Genomic DNA, 21,760 nt, shown 5'->3' with positions numbered 1-21,760 from the left:
AGTGATACAGGAATGAGAAAGCAAGTGGGAATACCAAGCAGAAGGCACACAGCTTCTGGTATGCACAGCAGGTATTTGTTGAACAGTTACACCTAACTAGCAGACTTAAACATACCTTGCATCCAAATTTCTCCTCACAGCTTCCTAGTGAACTTTACAACTCTACTTAATCTCCTTCATGGTGTGCGAGCAGAAAGAGCTAATCCTTTTATTTAAAATTAAATGTACACATTTTTTTATTTAAAAATGGTACAATGAGAGATCATAAAAAGTAGCAGCCCTTAAGCAGAGTAACACACACAAAAAGCAGAGTATACACACACAAAAGTCATATAAAGACCAGCAGAACTGGGCACTAGATAGAACAGAGGCAGCTTTCATTGAATGTTGTATAAATAGTAAGGACTATTTTTAAAAAAAACTTCTTAAAAAAGAAACACCAATTAATATGAAAGCACCAAAGGATGTCAAAACAAGTCAATTAACTAAGCTGCATCTGGGGCCTCAACTCTTTTGATATTTTAAATATCAATGAATAATTACAGCTCCTGAATTATAGAACACAGAACAGGTTGGGTTTTTGCTTTTTTTTCATTTCGCTAATCCTTCTGTCTGAATTATTTTCTAAGTCTTCCACTGTGGCAGTCTAAAAGTGACTGCAGAATAACCCAGTGGTACGACTTCACAATTTTTAGTTCTCAGACAGAGGTCTTTCTCAACCTAGCTACCAGAGATCCGTTAACTGGCAGTGCTAGGATTAAGCCTAAAACTTGTGAATATAAAACAGATGCTCTACTTCCAACTTATTGTTCCTGTAATGTGGTCCTAGTACAAGCTTTGTAAATGATGCCATAGCAGACCAAAATGTGGGGAAATTATATTTAACACTGTGTGTACTCCTCAAAATGGCTGCTTTTCTTGCTTTCTGTTCTCTGCTTCTATTCTTGAGAAATGTTTTGTCTCTATGCACCAACTCACTGAATGCCTTATATATCAGGCCACATCATTTTATCAATATATCACTCACCTTCTTAACAATTTTGTTGGACAAGTCATGATTTCTATTTTACAAAAATAGGTTACTGCTAAGGTTGAACTGAAATCAAGATAACACTGTAATGTCCAATAATCCACCTGCTGAACATATTCACTTGAGAATTGCTCCTCTATATGATTGGCAATTATGGACATTCACATAAAATACTAGTCAGTATGTTTGGCTGTATTCTGCAAAAAGCTATGAGAAAACATTCCATGGAATATCTGCATTCACTGAAGCTAGAATTACCCTGAATTTTCAGATGAACACACAACACTCCATTACTTCCATTTTGAGGATGACTTTGACTGAAATCTAGTAATGGCCCTGAAATAGTAAATAAATGATAAGCTTAAAATAAAATTTATTTGGTCTTACTAGAACAGATTTTCCCTTCCTTTTTTAGTTAGCCAGCTAGGCTAAGAGACATCCCTTTGTTGAGTATGAATAGAATTAAGAATACTCCCCTGCACAACTACAGTGAGAGGCAGTGTAAAAGAAATAAATAAGGCAACAAGCACAATACGGTATTTTAAAACAAATATAAAGAGATTTAAGGTGGGGCTAGTAAACCTCCTAGCAGAAGTAGTAGCATGAAGCAAGTTCCTTAAGGAGAGAGGTGTAAGTTGTTGTACTGATTGAAGACAGTGTCCATAGTACTATCAAATTTAATATATATGTACATGGTCAATTGCCAAGAATACCCAACAGTCTCGTTTCACTTCAAAAGAGGAAACTTCCCCAAATTGAGGGGATTGGTAAAAAGGAAGTTGAAAAGCAAAGTTAAGAGGATCAAATCTCTCCAAAACGCTTGGAAGTTGTTTAAAACCATAATACAGTGGTACCTCGGGTTACAGACACTTCGGGTTACGGACGCTTCGGGTTACGGACGCTTCGGGTTACGGACGCTTCAGGTTACAAACTCCGCTAAGCAGGAAGTGGTTGCTCCAGGTTAAGAACTTTGCCCCAGGATAAGAACAGAAATCACGTGCCAGCAGCGCAGCGGCAGCTCCCATTAGCGAAAGCACGCCTCAGGTTAAGAACCGTTTCAGGTTAAGAACGGACCTCTGGAACAAATTAAGTTCTTACCCCAAGGTACCACTGTATTAGAAGCTCAGCTAGAATGTAAACCACAGATCAGAAAAGGTACAACCTGAGTCAAGAGGCTGCCTGTGTGCTTAGTTAATGAGCAGAGTCAAAGAAGCTATTAAGGACAATAAGGTTCCCTTTAGAAAATGTAAAGGTTGTTCAAACGAAGATAAAAAAAGTAACACAAATGCTGGCAAACAAATCCAAGCAGACAACAGGGGGTGCTAGAAAAATAATCTAAGGAGCACACAGTTAAACATTAAAATTATAGGGAGTCTAGCAGGGATGTGGTAGGATATTTGGATGACAAATGAGCCAGAGGTGTGCTAACAGGAAAAAAGATAGCAAAGAAGCTGAATGAAGATGTAGTCTTCACAGCAGAATATATAGAGCAGCTCCCAGAGCCTGAACTGACTTTCACAGGAAAAAAGGTAAATAGTGGTGACAAAAGATGCAATTTTAGGTATTACTAACAAAATAAAAACAGACAAATCATACGGTCTGGATAGCATCCACCTGAGAGTATTTAAAGAACTCAAATGTGCAATTGCTGTTCTTCTAACAAAATTATGTAATTTGTCTTTAAGATTATCCTCCATACCAGAGGACTGAGAGGGCCAATATAACACAAATTTTCAAAAAGATACCCAGGGGAGATAATTTAAATTACAGGCTTGTTAGCTTAACATCTGTTCTGGGGGAACTGGCTGAAAGCATTGCTAGATACAGAACTACCAAACGTACAAGTCTTGCTGAAGCAGATGCTGGGAATTACAAGTAGGAAGAGCACTGTCGCATTCAGGTCCTATTTGAGGGCTTGCCTTGGCACCTAGTTGGCCACTGTAGCAATGAACACTAGCTATAGACGATTCGTCCTATGTAATAATGTTCAAAATAGAAAGCAAAATGTGTTCTACAAACTTTCATTAAAAAAGGCTGTCCCAAGCAGCTTCCATCATCTGCATGGCATTCATGAATAAAACTGTATTTATAATACATTACATAATTTAACTGAATGAGGATTTTGCTCTCTGCTGATAAAAAAAAACCCTGGAAAATCCTTAATGCTGCTAGGGAATCTGCTTAATGCTATGACATGATGTTATATTACTTAACTGTTCTAAATAAAGTAGGGGATCAAGTTGTAATTTCAGATAATTCAGAGAACCAGATTATTATTTCTTAGTTTGTGCAATCATAGCCAACACACTGCTGCTTACAAACAACATTAACAATTAATTTTACCACTAAAATACTAAACATTCAACTACTAAGGGTATGTTTTGCATTATCAATTTTACATTATTGACTGGATACTTAATGCACTGTTATACTATTCACTGTAATTGGATAGGATGTCACACAGCATTTCTAGTATCAGGCCACTAGTTTCATTTTAAATCTCATAGTTGCTAAGTATTGCATAAGAGTTGGATAATTTCCTGAAACTTTTCCAACTATAACAATGTAAAAAATCTAGTGGGAGCTTGTTTTTCCTAAAATATGTTAGTGATGTAAAAAGCTAATTAAAACTGAACTGTGTCCTAACAATGTAAACATTAGAAAAGTTCACAGTGTCAGCTATATCCAATAACATATGCAATGACCCTGAATCTTGAAAAATTATTAGAACAGAATATTTCATTTCTGACATATCATGAATGACATCCAAAGGCACAACAAATATTTTGAAGCTTATGATTATATTATAAATTACCGTATGAATATATTATAAATGTGGGGTAATGTAATGTTCTCAGTCTCTTGGAAGAAAGCATTATATCACCATTGCTATTCCCCATATAGGTTACTTTGCAGCCTACTGGTGCTGGATCTGTACTAAGTGCATAAACAGAACAACTCTCTCAAACTCTCTCTGAAAAGACCCCAAAAGAATTACTTCTTATGTTAGGCAAGTGGATTATTGCAAGTAAAAAATATATAAAGGAAGCTTTATATGTACAGCATTTCAAACAAAATAACACCCATGGTTTTGTGTGAGTTTTTAATGAAACGCATCATAAGAATTCCATATAAGATTTGAATTTTATGTGAAACAGTTTTGACGATTAAATATTAGTTGTAGGATGTTTAGTGAGATGTAAACTTTCACCCTTACAACTTGAATGGATGGCCAGCCAAAGGGTATTCAGGGTCATAGAAAAAAACCTGATCAGAGTAGCCATCAATTCTATTTTAACAGTATAATCATGGATTTTAAACAGCAGTTGTCTGTTCCCAGCATTAATCCAGTCTTTCACTTTATCCCCAACATCCCGAGGAATGATAGTATCTGAATAGTAAGCAAAGTAGTCACTGGAGGCATAAGGATGAATGGGTGCCTAGTAAACAGGATGAATGGGTGCCTAACAAGTCAGATGGATGAATAATCTCCTTGCAGGATGAAGCTGAAAGTGCAACACTTCGTGATTGCTAAAGATAAGCAGCTGACTGCCCTAATTAAATTGAAGAATAATGGAAGGAGGCACTAGATAATACGCTCTATTGCCTTTGCAGCCCTTGCAATTGGATATTAGATGGTTAGAGAAAACAAGTCCTCATGCCTTTTTCATAAGAAATTACCATTTCTGAATCACTGGTGTTGAATATTTGAACAATTCACTTGAAACTGTCAGCTCTTTGTCAGTCTAAGCATGAAGATTATACTATACCTGAACGCCTTATTTATTATTTATTTCAGCTGTTTATATATATCACTGAATCAACAAAGTTTCTAAGCCACATACAATAATATTTCAAAAAGCATACAGTGGATAAAACAATAAAAATTAATCATACAAAAAGAAAACTTACATAAAATGCCTGCTAAAACAGAATGTTTGCTTAAATAAATATAATAATTATTTAAAAAATTATACCTTGCCCTTCCCGATTTGAAAACTGGGCTCAGGGTGGCTAACAGCAAATATGAAATATTAATTAAAAGTGACTTAAGAGCTTAAAAGCAGCAAAAAATACAACGTAAGTATAGCATCCATGTCAATAAAATTCAAAAAATTCAGGGTCATTTTTTGGGGGGAAACCCAGTTTAGTAAACGTCAAGTAATCGCCAGGGCTAACTGGCCATGTTTGGTCCTGCTAGGGCCAGTAAGGAGACCAAGGAAGAGTTTAAATGTGGGGTCCCAAAAGGGTTTCTTCATAGAAAAAGGAAATGGAAAAGGGAATGGAGGATCAGGCTAATTCAAATTGAAGGCCAGGCGGAATAGCTCTGTCTTACAGGCCCTGCGGAAGGGAATCAAGTCCTGCAGGGCCCTAGTCTCATGGGACAAAGCATTCCACCAGGTCGGAGCCATCACTGAAAAAGCCCTGGCCCTGGTGGAGGATAATCTGGCTTTTTTAGGGCCCAGGACCCTTAAGCTATTATTATTCATATTATTATTCATGGACCTTAGGGTCCTCTGCGGGACATACCAGGAGAGGCGGTCCTGTAAGTACAGGGGTCCTGGGCCGCATAGGGCTTTAAAGGTCAGAACCAGCACCTTAAACCTGACCCGATACTCCACCGGGACCCAGTGCAGCTGGTAGAGCACTGGGTGAATATGCTCCCATGGCAAGGACCCCAAGAGGAGCCTCACTGCAGCATTCTGCACCCACTGGAGTTTCTGGGACAGTTTCAAGGACAGCCCTACGTAGAGCGAGTTACAGTAGTCAAGCCTGGAGGTGACTGTCACATGGATCACAGGCTTGTGGCCTGCAAAGAACATAGTCTTTGATTTCTGGACAAACCTGTGTTTTATTTAGAAACAAATTAGCAGCCTCATAGTTTTAAGTAAATAAAATAAACAATTGTCATTTGTGCAAAGAATCAAACTTGAAACAAATAAAATTACCGGTATTCCTTATTATTGAAAATCCAGTACAGTAGTGATGAATGAAAATACCGGTAGTATTTTTAAAATCCAATGCATGGCACAGCTAATTATAAGTGGTTACAGAAACTAATTAAAATAGCATTTGCAGTCACAAGGGACATACTTTTTAAGATCTCAGATAAAGCATACTTCTCACACATCAGCAGCATTTGCACCATACAGAAATGCTTTGGCAAACAAAGAGAAAGAGCACTCTACCACAGACATAGCTAAAAGTGCAGCACTGAAGTAAAAGTCTGCTGTACAAATAGCCAATTGTAATTAATGCACAATGACTAGCCTATGAGATACAATCTCAGGAGATCTACACCTGTTCTTCAGGATTTTGATCGTTCAAGCTCATATGTCTCTTAGGCTGATGGCAACATGAATCCAACAGCATTCAGCTAACTACACAGGGGAGAATGCCCTCCTCCCAACACCCTTACTATTTCATTTCCAAACGAAACTAAAAGTAATACAATAATGCATATACTGTACATATATAAATATATATAAATATAAATATATATAAATGTAAAAATCGTAAAAGAATCCACTTTTCTCCGTAACCGCTTGACCGATCGTCCTGAAATTTTGACACAGTGATCCAGGCCACTCCCCGAGCATTGTTAGAAAAAAAATACCTCAAATCTCACACCGCCGCAGGTACAAACCTCTTTTTCAACAAAGTAAAACAGCGCCCTCAAGTGGATTTCCTCCCACAGTACACCCCCCCCTTCCTGTGAAATCTACACCACACCCACAAACCCCGCCTCCACCACGAGATCCACCACTCACATACATCCATCCGGCAGAGGTGTTGAAGACCAAACCAACTGAAAACAGGCCTTTTCCAGCAACAAGGCCCAACATTGCCAAGTGGAGGTAGGGGCCTGCCTGGGGGGGATGGGGGGCCGAATAGGGGGCAGGGATACGTAATGGGTCAGAACAGGGTGGGGGGAGACACAAGGATGAAACCTGCCCTCTCCACAGTATCTCGCCTCAACTCAGGGGGACTCTGAGGCTCAGGGGGATCTGAAGGGGGCCTATTACGCTCCATTTCACAGACTAACGCACAGCAACGTGTGCAGGGCCAGCTAGTGCTTTCATATAAACATAATGTTACTGTGGAAGTTCATGTATCAAATAAACATGTTGAACTTGGGAAGCTTTCCTTCTTTTAATTTCAACTTTTGCAAAAGTTACATCTGATTGTACATAAAAAGTAGTGGAGATTAACCTTATCTTTCATGAATTCATCTAATCTTCTAAAGCCACCTAAGTCAGTAGCCACATCTTGTGGGAGAGAATTCCATAGTTAATTCCGTAGTGTGAAGTAGCACTTATTTTTGTCAATCCTGACTCTTCCAAGACTCAGTTTCATTGGATGTCCCTGAGTCCTACTGTTATGCGAGAGGGAGAAAAACATCTATACCCACTTTCTCCACATCATGCTATTTCTATAAAAAAGAAAAAGTATTTCTATTCCACTCACATGGCAAGCTTCTTTTTGTTTCTAAATAAGAACTATCTTGAATTTTATGCATGATGTCATATGACAGGAGCTGCAGCAGTGAATGGTATGGTTTAAGGTCACAATGAATGATTCTCTATCTTTTCCAAGTTCTGGTAAAACACAGCTGATCTTTATCACCAGAAAGTACAGAGATCTTCCCACCACTATTAGTAATTCAGTGTATTTCTAGTGTATTAAAAATAGTGACAAAAACCAGGGGGCAGTTGCATGTTACATCTCAGCAGCAGCATAGCAAGCACGGGGGCATCGAGATGCAGAAGCCAGCGTATGAGACAGAAACAATAACTACCCAAGTCCTTAAATCCTAGAAACTCAGTAGCCAAATCAATGCTTCCAATGAAAACTGATTACTATCAAATACCCTTTTTACCAAAAGAGAGAACTCAGTCAACAGTAGCATTGTCATGTGAGAGAGCCCTTGAGGCAAGGTGGTAGAGATACAGATCAGCCACACAAGACTTCCAGTTTACCCTGACCAACAGGTGAGGGCAAAAGCTACAAAAGAACTCTACCTAGAGAGAGGTTGGATCTTGTTCTTGATAGAAACTTTATTTTCCCTGACAATTACGACACAGTGGCTAGAATGGTTTTTAATGTAGTGGAAATCCTATGTCCAAATTCTTGCAAAGCTCACTACACTGTTCGAGCAAATTACCATCACTCAACCAACCTCTCTTCCAAGAGTATTTCGAGGCTAAAATACCACTCTAAGCTCTATGGAGGAAGGGCAGGATACAACTGTATCAAATAATATGTAAGAGCTCCTGGGAAATTTCCCTAGGGTTGGGTACAGCTGTACACAATAAGTGGAATCATACAGATTTCTCTCAGCGCTAAAAAGACATAAACATGGGTCAAACACAGCCCTCATATTCTTAAAAAAGCTCAAGTTTTTCCTATGAGAAAATAACTGACAAAGCTGTGAAATCAGCATGTGTGAATTAAACCTGACTTTCAGAGCTTTAAGGAACAGTGGGGAACATTTTGAAATGCTGCTCATTGAACCCTTAGTTTTTGAAGGTGAAAGGAGCAGTGTGAAGCAGTGTTCGAAACTCCCATTGTTCTAAGTGCATTTTGCAACATGGAATTTCATTAGCGTGGGCAGTTTTTGAGCTCTGGGCGCAGCACTGCACCTAAAATTTCAGATTAAAATTGCAGAGTGGAAGGAAAGGAAGACCTTTTTCTGGCTCCCCACTTCCAGTTACTCACTGAAAACTGGAGAAGAGATCCTCTTAAGAATATTAGGGGGGTGGGCAGGGGAAGGACTAGACCATGTGAAAAATGAACATATTTTAGCTGCAGTTTATTCATTTTCAGCTTTGTATTCTTATTATAAAAAGCGCACCTAGACATTCCGTTGTTGCACCCATAACCTAGGTTTAAGGTGCCATTTAGCCCCTAGCTTTCATATCACAGTTTCTAACACCAGTGTGAAGCTGCTTGCAGCAGGCTTTCACGTAGACCATCAACATAGCTGCCAGGTTCTCCCTTTTTTTAAGGGAAATTCCCTTATGCTGAATAGGCTTCCTCACGAGAAAAGGGAAAACTTGGCAGCTATGACCATCAAAGAGACAGTTGAGGGTGCTGGTCAAGGACAGCAAAAAGCTGGAAAAGTTGAGAAAGCTGAAAAAGAGTAAGGGCTGCTCTTATTGTGGACTGCTTGACCCTTTTGCTCTTCCCTCCATTGTACCATCTGCCTAGCCAAAAGAAGTCCTTTCCCTGCTTAGCATTTGCATTTTGAAAGCTCCACTGCTTGAAGCTTTCTTCTGTATTCAGAGGGGTTGTGAGCTCACAGACTGCACACATTTCTCTCCCCTGTGGCAGTGCTCTCTCTTAGCATATCAGTCCTGATACCTAGGAGAGCTACCGGTATATATAAATGCCCTAAGATTCACTGCACTAGTGTATCAAACAGAACAAACACTTTTACAAGTTCTTACCTCTGTTTCTGGACGGTGTAAATGTTCTGATTTACCTGAAATTAAAAACAAAAATTAGTTATTTTCACCTTTTAAAAATAAACAATCAATTCCAAAAACAAGATTAGAAAGGATTAGAAAAAAATCTGATGCATCCTCTTTCCCCATGTATACTCATAGCTGCCAAGTTTTCCCTTTTCCCGCGAGGAAGCCTATTCAGCATAAGGGAAAATCCCTTAAAAAAAGGGATAACTTGGCAGCTATGTGTATACTACAGCTCCCATCAACCATGGACTATTACATTTCCCTATTGATTGCATATTGCAGATGACCAGAGAAGGAGATGATCCTTTCACTTTGTACAGGCACTTAGGAATAGAAGAAGCTATGTTGCTTCTTTCTTTCTGAGAACTCTGTGCAAAGCAAAAATCTTCAGGGATGATGGGAAATGGGAATAGTATTCCTTTCACTCCATACAGGTGCTACATGGAAGCGAGAAAATGGCATTGGGGTGGAATGTACGCACATATTAAAAACATACACATCTACACACATATTAAAAGGCTCACCATCGCCATCTAGTATCACATTGTACATTGCACTTAAAACACACTTAAAACGTTTTATTCACAGCTGTATAGCTGAGTCTCCAGGACTCTTCCTTTCTCAGATGGCCTGTGTGAATTGATCATTTTATGCTTCTGTAAAGCACTTTCTTCTTCTAATCCACTGCTGGAGGAAGATAGAGCAAGGATCAGGGCCCAGGTTGTACATGCACTGTTCATGGTGAGGCTTAATTGCTACTGGTGCACTGCTATATACATTTTTTAAATCTTAAATCTGCCACTTATTGAAATCTGAACAAGTATTTGTTCCATGAAATATATACAATACTCTCCCCCAAGAAAGTTTCTCTTTCTTAAGATAAGCATCTTAAAGATAAGGGTAAAGGTACCCCTGACCGTTAGGTCCAGTCGCGGACGACTCTGAGGTTGTGGCGCTCATATCGCTCTATAGGCTGAGGGAGCCGGTGTTTGTCCGCAGACAGCTTCCGGGTCATGTGGCCAGCATGACTAAGCCGCTTCTGGCGAAACAGAGCAGCGCACGGAAATGCCGTTTACCTTCCTGCCGGAGCGGTACCTATTGATCTACATGCACTTTGACGTGCTTTCAAACTGCTAGGTGGGCAGGAGCTGGGACCAAACAACGGGAGCTCACCCCGTCACAGGGATTCGAACTGCCGACCTTCTGATTGGCAAGCCCTAGGCTCAGTGGTTTAGACCACAGCGCCACCTGCATCCCTTTAACAAACAACAAAGGTGTTCCCCTCTCATTGTCTGAGTTTCCCAGTAACTCAGTAAAAAATGTTCTCACAAACTCATTGGGATAGAAAATAACATTATGTCTTCCACTGAATCAGATAATGTGATGCATGTTTATACCTCCTCCATCCTGCACATGCATAACTTAACCTGACACAAGCAAATAACCCTGGAAGTAATAAGCTGTGCACAATTTGATTGAAAAGTTAGCCAATATTTCACAACCTTCATTTTATTCTGCTTTTGAATAAATAAATAAATATTAACAAAATTATTACCAAAAAAATCAGCCTTAAAAGGGGATAGACAAATTTTGATTGGCCTTAGTAGCCAGCTAAAATACCAGTACATGCTGGCCCTGACCTCAGAGGGGCGGTGTCTGGTATCTGATGCCATGCTGAACATCTGAAGCAAGGATCTCCAAAGCTGAGCACAAATATAGGAACAACCTTCACCTCACAGCCTCTGCAGCTCCATGCTGAGAAGAAGTGCAACAGATAGTCTATACAGTATCATGCTATAAACCACTCTCTGAAGTGTTGTACCATATGTAAGATCATGAACTCCCACTGTCATCCCCAAGTTGAAGCTAGGTTAGGGTCTCATTGCTTCTTCCTCTGCCTGTCTCTGCAATAGCCACCTCCCCCCTTTTATTGACTATGAAACTTTTAGTCATCTCTTCCTGCAATGCAGAAAAAGTACTCACAAAGTCTAAATGTTATTCTCCTTGGATATCTTTATTAAAAGATTAAAGATTTATACAATCTGAAGATAGACGGTGTATTTGCACAAAACCATGTGAGGTAGGTTAGGCTAAGAAATGATTTGCTAGAAGTCAGAGAGCTTGCCAAGGTTCACCACTCTATCCATGTTGGGATGGGAGTGCAGTGGTGGATGACAGCAACACCTCATGCAATAAGATCAAGGCTGAAAGGGACTATGAAGGGAGGAGGTTCATATGTTCAGCACCAGCTGCTGGTCTGAAAGGAGGATGACAAATTAGGAGTCACAAAGATCCACTTAGGTGGATGGGAAGTGAGCACACTTTGTGCACAAGAAGGGGCTATCTTCATGATGAACAGATTTGCAGACTTCATTAAATCCAGATATTTTTAAAAAAAGTTTTTAAAATACAACATTTAAAGTCAGGCTTGTCAAGTTCTTCAGCATGCCGCAATTCTAGCCATGCTTTTATTTTCCCCACTTTTCAGGAAGTTATGACAGTATATGTCTAACATTTTGCCCTGCTGACTTTGAAGACTTGACACTTTACTGAGTCATACAAATCTATGACTCAATTTCAACAGAAGTTCTTGTAAAGAATACAGACACTGGCCTCTCCCACTTTCCTTCCTCATTCACACTTTCCAAGGCTTCTCTATATATATTGAAAACACACATTAACTGGAACCACACTGATTTCTTTAACCATGGGGCAATCACTCCCACATCTTCCTTATGTCATAAACAGGGTATGAGGTGCATTCCTCTTATATTCATTAAACTCCCACCACTTCCCTTTTTATTGTCAAGCAGGGAAGCACTTAAGAGGTGCTGTAATTTATCTGAGGGTAGAGAAATAGTATTAGCAAGCCCTCTGGATTGACCAGGCAATTCTAGCCTTGCTTGGAACAATCTCCTTATCCTCCTTTAGCACACTTTCGACTCCTTTGCTATTGAAAGGTTCCTGTGGCACATTAAATACTAACCAATTTATTATGGCATAAGCTTTCATAGGCTAAAGTCCATTTTACCAAATGCATTTTAAAGATAAATTGTTTCAAAGATATTTTAAAGATGTTTTATCACTTGTGTGTTTGTTGCCCCGGACTCCTTTGGAAAGGCAGGATATAAATTTAATAAATACATGTATAATCCTCAGGTGCCAATTGAGGATTACACTTCATGAATCAGATGAAGTGGATTGGAATTAACCAAAATTTGATACATGAATTTGTTACCGTAGATGTTAAGGTGTCACAAGACTGTTTGCTGTTTTAGAAAAGAGGTCATCTACTCCAAATGTGTTACAATATTCTAGATTTAAAAAATACACAAAATGCCAGGATAAAACTTAAGACATAAAACTCAGTTACCATTGCCTCCCCCCCCCAAAAAAAAAGCACCCTGGAGCAATAAAAAACTTTCAAACTGTAGATTCAGAAGCTCTGGCCAGCCTTTAGTTATAATTACAGGCTTTAGCTTTAGCTCTGTAATGTTATCTGAGGGTGCTGCAGTCTACCCTTTCAAACTCCATTACATAAAAAGGGACTCAACAATTGAAGTCTAGTATTCACTGAGTTTGTAAAGCTCTATCTGAACAGTGGTACTTCAGCCTGTGGATGGTAACTCACATGACTGATTGCTCCTTCATACAAATTCTCTGCACACAGAAAACTAGATTTCAGGAGGAAAAGCTGTAGCCTGACATGCTACCTGACTATGTGGATATATATTTTTATTTATATTATATGGGGGAATGTTCAATCCTGTGAGCCTCCCATTGAAACCTAAAGCAGTAAAACCCTGGCACACCTTTGCCACCTCAGTGAGAACTAGGGCTAATATTCAAAGTAATGTTAAATCAACCCAAAAAATCACTTTGCATCTCAGTGCTCAACTGGGTGTGTACCTTGTTAAGGAAATAAAATAATATTTCATTATAAACAAAACTCTACAATAGATGGCTTTTTGCTCATTAATGACAGATAGAAAATCAGGCTAGAAGAAAGAATTAAGAGAAACCAGCCTAGCACATATATTTTCCCTGTAAGAAGACTGCATAATATGTTCTTACTGTGCCCCAAGATACTAACAATAAAATAATTGTTATATTTGAACAATGAACTACAGGGTTATCACATATGAATGACAGCCGCTGTTAATCTTATAACTTTTTCATCAAATGTTCAGTAAATAAATAAAACTCTTACTAAATTAGTAAACCTTAGAACCCTGAAATTTCTTGATTTCTGTCTCTAATGTATTTTCTAAACTTTCAAGAGAATAAGCAATATTAAACCCTTGAAAAATCACAACATGTAGCCTCATATACAGGTGCTCCTCTTATCCTAGCAAACAATTTATCTTGAAAGTCGTACTTGGAGAAGGAAATAATTTTGGCTGCTTTAAGAATCTGATCTCAACTGAAAAAAGAGATCATGTAAAAAAGAATTATGGAAATGCCAGCTTTTGTGTTGACTATAAAACTACATGTTTCTAATGCCCAAAACAACAAGCATAAGATCAGCCTTCACAGAAGTAAGTGAAAGGAAAAGTTTTTACTGGTATTTGTTCCACTCTGATTTTAATTGCTATTAAGTTTAAAGCAAGAGTTCTTGAACTTCGTCTTAAGCCAAGTAGGTTGCATAGCACATTCTGCTTCATTCAGCCAACTAGTCTAGAAGACTTGGTACCTCACTCTTGAACCAATAACAGACATAGATTATTTTTTTAAAGGGAAGGACTACACATACATGCCTCGGGACATGCTTGAGATTTCTCCAGAAAAAAGCACTATCCAGCAGCAAAATACAAGCACATTGTCACTTAACTATACTGTATAGACCAGACATCCCCAGACTTCGGCCCTCCAGATGTTTTGGACTACAATTCCCATCTTCCCCAACCACTGGTCCTGTTAGCTAGGGATCATGGGAGTTGTAGGCCAAAACATCTGGAGGGCCGCAGTTTGGGGATGCCTGGTATAGACCATACTGAATCAGTGTTCCAATTCTGAGCCAATAAATGTCACTGAGAAGCCCATGCCTTCTTAAAACAAATCTAGTGACTTAGAGAAGTACCACTCAATTAAAGCTGCAATCTCTTACACACCAGAAGTAAGTCTCACTGAAATCTATATTGAGCTTACTGCTGAATAAACAAATATAAAATTGCTCTATAAAAAGTCTTCATTTACTAAATGATAATTGCTCCTAAACACACTGTAAGAACTATCAAGTTGTAATTTCATCCACATAACTGTTACGATTTGTAGATTTTTAAAAAAATGTATAAAGGTATCAAAAGTTTAATAATATTTATAGAAAAACTAGCATGTCAAACAGTCTTTAAAATGCTAGTTTATTTTCCTGTACAGTATAACTATTTTAAAGCAAACAATAGGTCGATTCTCCATCTTGAGACACTGCAGTTTTATCCACATTATTTTTAGATTTTAATATTTAATGCAAGGTCATTATTTACAACTGGACTAACTAACTCAAGTCACTGGAACAATTCTGCTCTTCAGGTATAGGTATATTGATATGATTAATAATAATAATAATTTTATTATTTATACCTCACCCATCTGGCTGGGTTTCCCCATATATAGGACAGGGCAATGTCATTAATGTTACCTTGGGATGTTTCAACTCTTTTGTTTTATGTACACAAACAACTTTAAACAAATATTTTCAATGTATCTGAAGCTCCCATCAGGAGTGTCACCCAGGCATATTATCCTCCATACTAAAGCATTCAAGTAGGTCAATTCACTCAACCTGATTTTCCATTTTTCTTTGCTACTCATTCTGTGGCTCCTGCAGATTACCAAACAATGTGTACCTGAACATTTTAATCTGTCTGTACTTCTGCATACCCCTTGTTTCTTGGAGCATGCTGAGAACACCCTCATTTCTCAGTATCCCTTTTTGGCACCAGTCCTATCAGCAGTCACCACCTGAATTCACTGTTGTGGGGAACGGGTAGACTCCCTCATACAAGGTGCAGAGCTGCACAACAAGGAGAGCTAAATGCGGCCTTCTATGATTTCCCCCAGCCACATCTGTCAAGGCTCCACACCCTCTTCAAGTGCTATTGTCTGTCTCAAATGAGTTTTTAAATTGTGTTAGTGACTTGCTTGCATGGATAGAGAAGGGTATGTGTAGGAACTTTTGACTTTGCATTTCTGGAGTGTAGCTTACTATATGAAAGTAAGTAGCACATCCAATTCCCTACCCACTTTGTAACTCTGGTCGATCACAGCCATGTGGCCTCTGGCAAGCTGCCCAAGAAGCAATGTGGCCCTCAGCCTGGAGAATGTATCTAGCCCACCCTTTCCTATCAAAAATGTTCTTATTAAAGAGTCCTGACCACCAATCATGCCCTAACCTCTAAGAAGCTGCTAACAGGGGGGCTGCAGCACATTACATTCCACCCCCCGTTTCTCATTTTTCTTTTCTAACTGACACTCAATGTCCTGCAGCTACTGAGAATGCTCAGTCCTCATTGGTCTACTTTGGAGGGTTGCCCCCTTCAGTATTTTTCTTCTGCAAACCTCATGGTTCCCCTTTCATCTCTTTCTCAATGGCTTCAAGCCTGTCAGCGCTTTCCGTTTCTGTTAGAGGCAGTGAAGAAGACTGAGGTTTGCACTGTATTATTAGTTAATTGATTTGTATTTTAGCATAATTTAATCTAGCACATTTTGATTTGAACCTCCTTGATAATTTTGTAAACTACCAATGTAGTAATGAGTAATGAATTTTATATACACTTGCATACATAAGTTTGAAAGATGAGATGGATAAATTCCTTCCCTTGGAGGTTCAAAGATAGTTGGAACTGGATATACCGGTAAGCTTTTAAGCAGGGTGGGCATGATAAAGACAAGTAAACATGAGAAAGAGAAGTAAACTGGGTCCAATTTCTTTACCATATTTGAAGGAAAATGTTATTCCAGATCACAGTTTCTAATAATTCTGACTTTTATTACATTATCTTGCAGTTTGCATTATGGCATAGCTTGCTTGTATGAATTAGCTGCATTTAATTTATTTACTTAATAGCGTTTGCTTTCATCCACCCACTTTGTTTGCGGAATGTTATGACCCAACCGATAGCCATTCACTAAAGAAGATTAAATCTATCTGATCTTCCAATTCCTTCCAGTAATAACATGCTCTACTTTTTCATCAGGTTAAGGAAAACCATAGAATTGTGGAGTTGGAAGGGACCACAAGGGTCATCTAGTCCAACCCTCTGCATTGCAGGTATCTTTTGCCCAACATAGGGCTCAAACTCACAACCCTGAGATTAAGGGTCTCATGCTCTACCAAATTAGCCCAGTCATGGTAGTTAGACATCAATATAAGAGCTGTCTTACATATGCTTACTCAAAAGTAAGTACCGTTGTATTCAGTTGAGCTTATGCATACAGGAAAGTGAGCACAGGATTGCAACCTAAATCAAAGTCTATTGCATTTGCTGTTTCCTTAGCTTAGATGACATTATGGCAGATTGTATCCTCTTTCACAGTCTTAAACAAAACTTGAACTTTCCCTATCAAAAGTTGTCAAATTCTCATAAAAGAGTTAATATTCAAGAGTTTGTGTCTGATTCCTTTCTTGTTAACAAAGGCCACAATCAAGTTGCAGTTACAGGCAACTACTGTCCCTTGACAGTGTTGTACATCTCCAGCGGAGAAAAAAAGATGCAGCTTGATGGCCCAGATAATCAGCATGGTATGAATACGCACTTGCTTCTGCACATAGATCTCCTTTACTAGATCATGATACATTTCTAATGTTAGTTTAACAAATGAAAACATATACCGGTATGCACTGAAATATGGCCTTAGAGAGGTTTATTCTAATGGATATAGGTATAATTTTAAATGATCTACCTGTCAGTGTTAACCCTTATTCATGCACTTAAAAATAATCTGTCATAGTCTAAAATATGTGGGATTAACAGATCAAAGGAAACCATCAGAGAGATTTTTTCCTCTCAGCAACACTGGAATGTTTCCAGAAGATAAATTATGACAGCCAGCATGCTCTGTAAGTGCAAACATGGCTATTGTTTTGCCCCACATCAACTGTGAGGTTATTATCCAGATAATTAGCCCAAGCCACTTCATGGTGGCAGCAGCTCTATACATGCTACACTATTGGGCAGACACAGTGTGTGATGAGGTCTGACAACAAAGAATGCCACTAAGACCACTTATGCTGTTCCAGAAAGTAGGTTTGTGTTTTCCTGAAGAGAGGCAGCTGATAGGGGAAGGTTCTGCACTCCTCACTTATTTATGCTTCTTGAACTCTTCTCACCACCATCTTAGGAACCCACAAGTAGGAAATGCTACAATAAACAGTAAAAATCATCTTAACAATGCCATGACAGATGAGTCATGTTGCTGTGTGCATGGACTCAGAACAGGTGGCTGCTCTGACAGTCTCAGCTGAAAACCTAAACATACCACATCTCTGTTATTGTAAACCCTTCCTCCCTGCAGCAGTGTGAAAAAGCTATGCTATTTGCAAGTACAAAACCTAATATTCAGCTAAGAGTATGCCATATGCTGTGCCTGTGCCCTCATTTGGGGAATAAGAAGTGTTAAAATAATATCAGATAAAGGGATAAAGAGGTAAAAGAAACTGAGTGATATCTAACTAAGTCATAGTCAAGGGCCTTCTCAGTGGTTGCTTCCAGACTTTGGAACTCCCTTCTTATTGCAGGCAGGTGAAGACTTTCTTGTTCCAATACTATTTGGGAACTGACTCCTTTTAGGGGAAGGGCTGGGGAAAAGGTGGGATGAAAATAAATATAATAATAATAATACTCAAGAGTAAACCCACTGAAATTAATTTACTCATCCATTAGTTTAAATGAGTTTACTCTGAGTATGACTAGCATTAGGTTTCATCCATTATCTTTATATCGCAAATCATAGCCAGTATTAAGAGCGTTCAAATACAGAATGTTCTGTCTGCAGGCAAACAAACATAAAACCATTTTGCAAAATACCACTCATGCTTGTTGTTTGTTATGCTGAGGTTAAAACCTGTCTAGGAACTGCATTCTGACATGGAACTGCTGTGTCCTGGCGTGGGAGTACAAAATATCCTTCGACAGTGACATAAAATAATTCTGCACATAAAGGTTTCCTATTCCCCAGCCAGTATAAAAAGTCTGTCTAGTATTGCTGTAGAATTTAAGAATTCGTTACTGTCTTCTGAAGGAGATTATGGAGAACTCAACAATGAACGTCATGCCAACATTAAACTCTTCAATAGGTTATTATCCTATTGTTCTTCTTACAACAATGAAATAAACAAATTTCATATGATGTCCTATTTTTAAAATCAAATTACTACCATTTGAAGTCTTATTACTTCAGCTCTTGTTTTATTATATTCACTAAACAATCCACAGCAAATGCAGGATCTTTACAATGCATGCTATGTGTCACTTTTCATATGTATTGTTTCTTTGACTGCACAGTCAAATGACAGGTACAATCTGTTTGCTGCTCGAATGAGTTTATGGAGCTGACTTTGAAAAGTGGTTTACTGTGTTAATTTGGTTTTTTTTTAAGTATGTTTGAGCTAGTATAATCATAGATTTTGAAGGCACATGCTAAGACATGTAAGGCAAAGATAATATGGTATTACATTAGTCATGGACATAAAGTGTGTATTACATATAACTGCTTAATCTGTTTAACATATTTCTCCTAAGTACATAAGAGGAATTCATAACGTCACATTTTATTTCCTGTGTTAATCATATGATTGATTAATTACAGTCTTCAGTAAACGGGAACATCAAACCAATGTTATAAAAAGTATGTATTTCCACTTGCTTGTTTCCTATACATTTTTCACATGGATGTCTATAGAACCATGATGTATGCCACACTGATATCACTGGAATTTACTCCCAAATAAGTTAGCATAAGATTGCAGCCTTGTTTTGGAATTAAAAAGGAACACAAAACAAAGGCACAAAGCCAACAGACATTAAACCTCCTGGTAGCAACATGCCTGGGTTCTGACAGCTGCTTTCTTTGTTTTGCTTTGCAGTGCCCTCCCCCAATCCGTCATGCTGACCTACATGAGTAGCTTTGCATCATTTTATTTTCCACAGGCTTTCTCCAAGCAGGAGCAAAGGAAAAAAGGTGCTGGAGTGGCTCTGGTAAATAAACAGGCACACAGCCTGGGTATTTCAGAAACTGTGTATCAGTATCAAATATAGTCCACCCATGCTGCAGTGCCTAACAAGGGCAACGGAACAGGAAGGATGCTTTTGTTAGGTGCTCTATCCAAAAATGAAACGTCTCATGCACAAACCAAGGCATCCTTTCAGGTACAATTAAGCTACCCTGCAGTCTCCCAACTGCTTGCCTATACACCAGCCATAATGCAGCATTTAAAAGACAGAAAATATTACTGATCATAGAACTCTAGATTTCAGCCCAACAGAGAGAAGAAAAACATTCGCAGCGAAGCGGGAGGGGCGAGGGGAAGGGATTATCAGAAAATGCTAACTAGCAAGCTCTTCATACAAACGCCGTCGTTTCTGGGGAAGATGGGGCAGTTGTATAAACAAGACAAAACAGAGGCGTTTTTGTTGCTGTGGGTGCGGGAGGAGCGCGCGAGAACGTCGCCGACCTGAGGCGGGTAAGAGGAGGAGGAGGCAGCCCCTATAATCCATGGGGAAGAAGCAGTGCTAAGTGATGGAGAAATGGTGGAGGAAATCCTCGCCGTGCAATTGCATTACTGGGGGATGTATGCAGCCTCCCGCCTCCCGGGAGCGGGAGACGACGGAAGAGGGGAAAGTGGGAGGGAGGCGTTGCTAGGGGGAAAGATTCGCCTCCCCCCAGAAAGAAAACACGGCGGAAAACAGCGCGCGAAGGGCACCCCCAGTCCCCTTTTGGGGCCCAAGCGGAGCCTCAAGAGCACAGAGGCCGCGGGGCTCAGCGGCGGCCCTCGCCCCGGAGCTTTACCTTCTGCCGGCGGTCTCCGAGCGCCATCGCCCAGCGTGACGGTTCCGTCCTTCCAGATGCGGATGTCGGCGGGGCTCTCCACCCTGCGGCTGGGAGACTCCCCGCGGCGGCCTCGGGAGCGGAGGGAACCGCAGCACTGGTAGCAGACGGCCCACGCCTGCTCCTCGTTGATGGGCTGGCTGTAGAGCTGCAAGATCTCCTCCAGAGACAGCGCGTCCCGCATCACCAGCGCCGCCGCCAGAGACCGGCCTTCGTCGTCGCCGCCGCCGCCGTCTCTGCGGCCGGAGGTGCCCGGCAAGGGCTCGTCGCTTCCCGCAGCCCCGCCGTGAGCCATTCCCTCTGCCGGGAGCCGAATGATAATGATAACCAAAAGGAGGAGATGATCCGCCGCGCTCGCTCTGCCCTCTTCGTCCTCTGCCTTCGCCGCCTCGCTTTACCTCAGCTGCTGCTGCCGCCGCGGCTGCCCGTTGCCCGCCGCCTTCATGTTCTTCTCCCCGCACCCCTCCCCCCTTCCCTCAATAAATAAGAAAGCGCGTGAGCCGCCCCAGTCACCGGCGAGGAAGGCAAGCAGGCAGCAGCAGCGCCGCCACCGCCACCACAGAGCGAGTCAGTTCGTAGCTGGAGGGGGAGGAGAGTACGGAGGGCGGGAGTCACCTCATAGCAACGCAATGGCGTCCCTCCTCCTCCTGGCCTCCGGCTCTGCTGGGTTACACTGCCGCCTGCCTGCGGGAAACAAGGACAGCAAGAAGAGGGGGAACGAACCAGGGGGAGAAGTATGTACATGGTATATCATGTGTCCGGGTTAGAGCCAGCCACGAGGGCCCGGGCTTCCCCAGGGAACAAAATTAATTAGGCGCCAAAGCCTTCCGCATGAGGATTTGCCGGGCGTCAGGATATGACTAACTTAGCCGCAGTGCTTCAGTACTAAATTAATAAGGAGCCTGCCATTCCACCCCACCCCACCCCCCGAGCTAAACCTGTGAATTCCGGAGTGGTATTTCAGACTTAATTTGGGAGGAAGGGACCCTTTGCTCAGTGGTCCAGGGCAGGTTTTGTATGCAAGATGGTCACCTTCAGCCTTGTGACCATAGCTGCCAGGTTTTCCCTTTTCTCGCGAGGAAGCCTATTCAGCATAATGGAATTTCCCTTTTAAAAAGGGAGAACTTGGCAGCTATGCTTGTGACAAAGACCCAAGCGGGGTAGATGGGTCCACATTGGCTCAAAGGCCTTTACCATTCTTTCTGTTCTA

General features: G+C 40.4%; 1 protein-coding gene across 3 annotated transcripts in view; it reads right to left on the bottom strand.

The window, feature by feature from the left end:
- The window catches only part of SPIRE1 (spire type actin nucleation factor 1), an 82,835-nt gene extending 61,693 nt beyond the window's left edge, over window positions 1–21,142 (bottom strand). For all 3 annotated transcript variants that reach the window (XM_088675315.1, XM_035125596.3, XM_035125597.3), the window contains exons 1-2: window positions 20,512–21,142; window positions 9,481–9,515 (exon numbers count right to left, since the gene is read on the bottom strand). In XM_088675315.1, coding sequence (XP_088531441.1) covers window positions 9,481–9,515; window positions 20,512–20,845 — 369 coding nt within the window. In that variant the 5' untranslated portion in view covers window positions 20,846–21,142. The remainder of the gene's footprint in view (window positions 1–9,480; window positions 9,516–20,511) is intronic.
- Between the last annotated feature and the right edge of the window lie 618 nt (window positions 21,143–21,760).

Source organism: Zootoca vivipara, chromosome 8 (assembly GCF_965207765.1).
Source record: "Zootoca vivipara chromosome 8, rZooViv2.hap1.1, whole genome shotgun sequence".
Classification (NCBI taxonomy): Eukaryota; Metazoa; Chordata; class Lepidosauria; order Squamata; family Lacertidae; genus Zootoca; species Zootoca vivipara.
The sequence above is the reverse complement of the archived record's forward strand: the minus strand, read 5'-3'. Positions and strand labels throughout refer to the sequence as shown.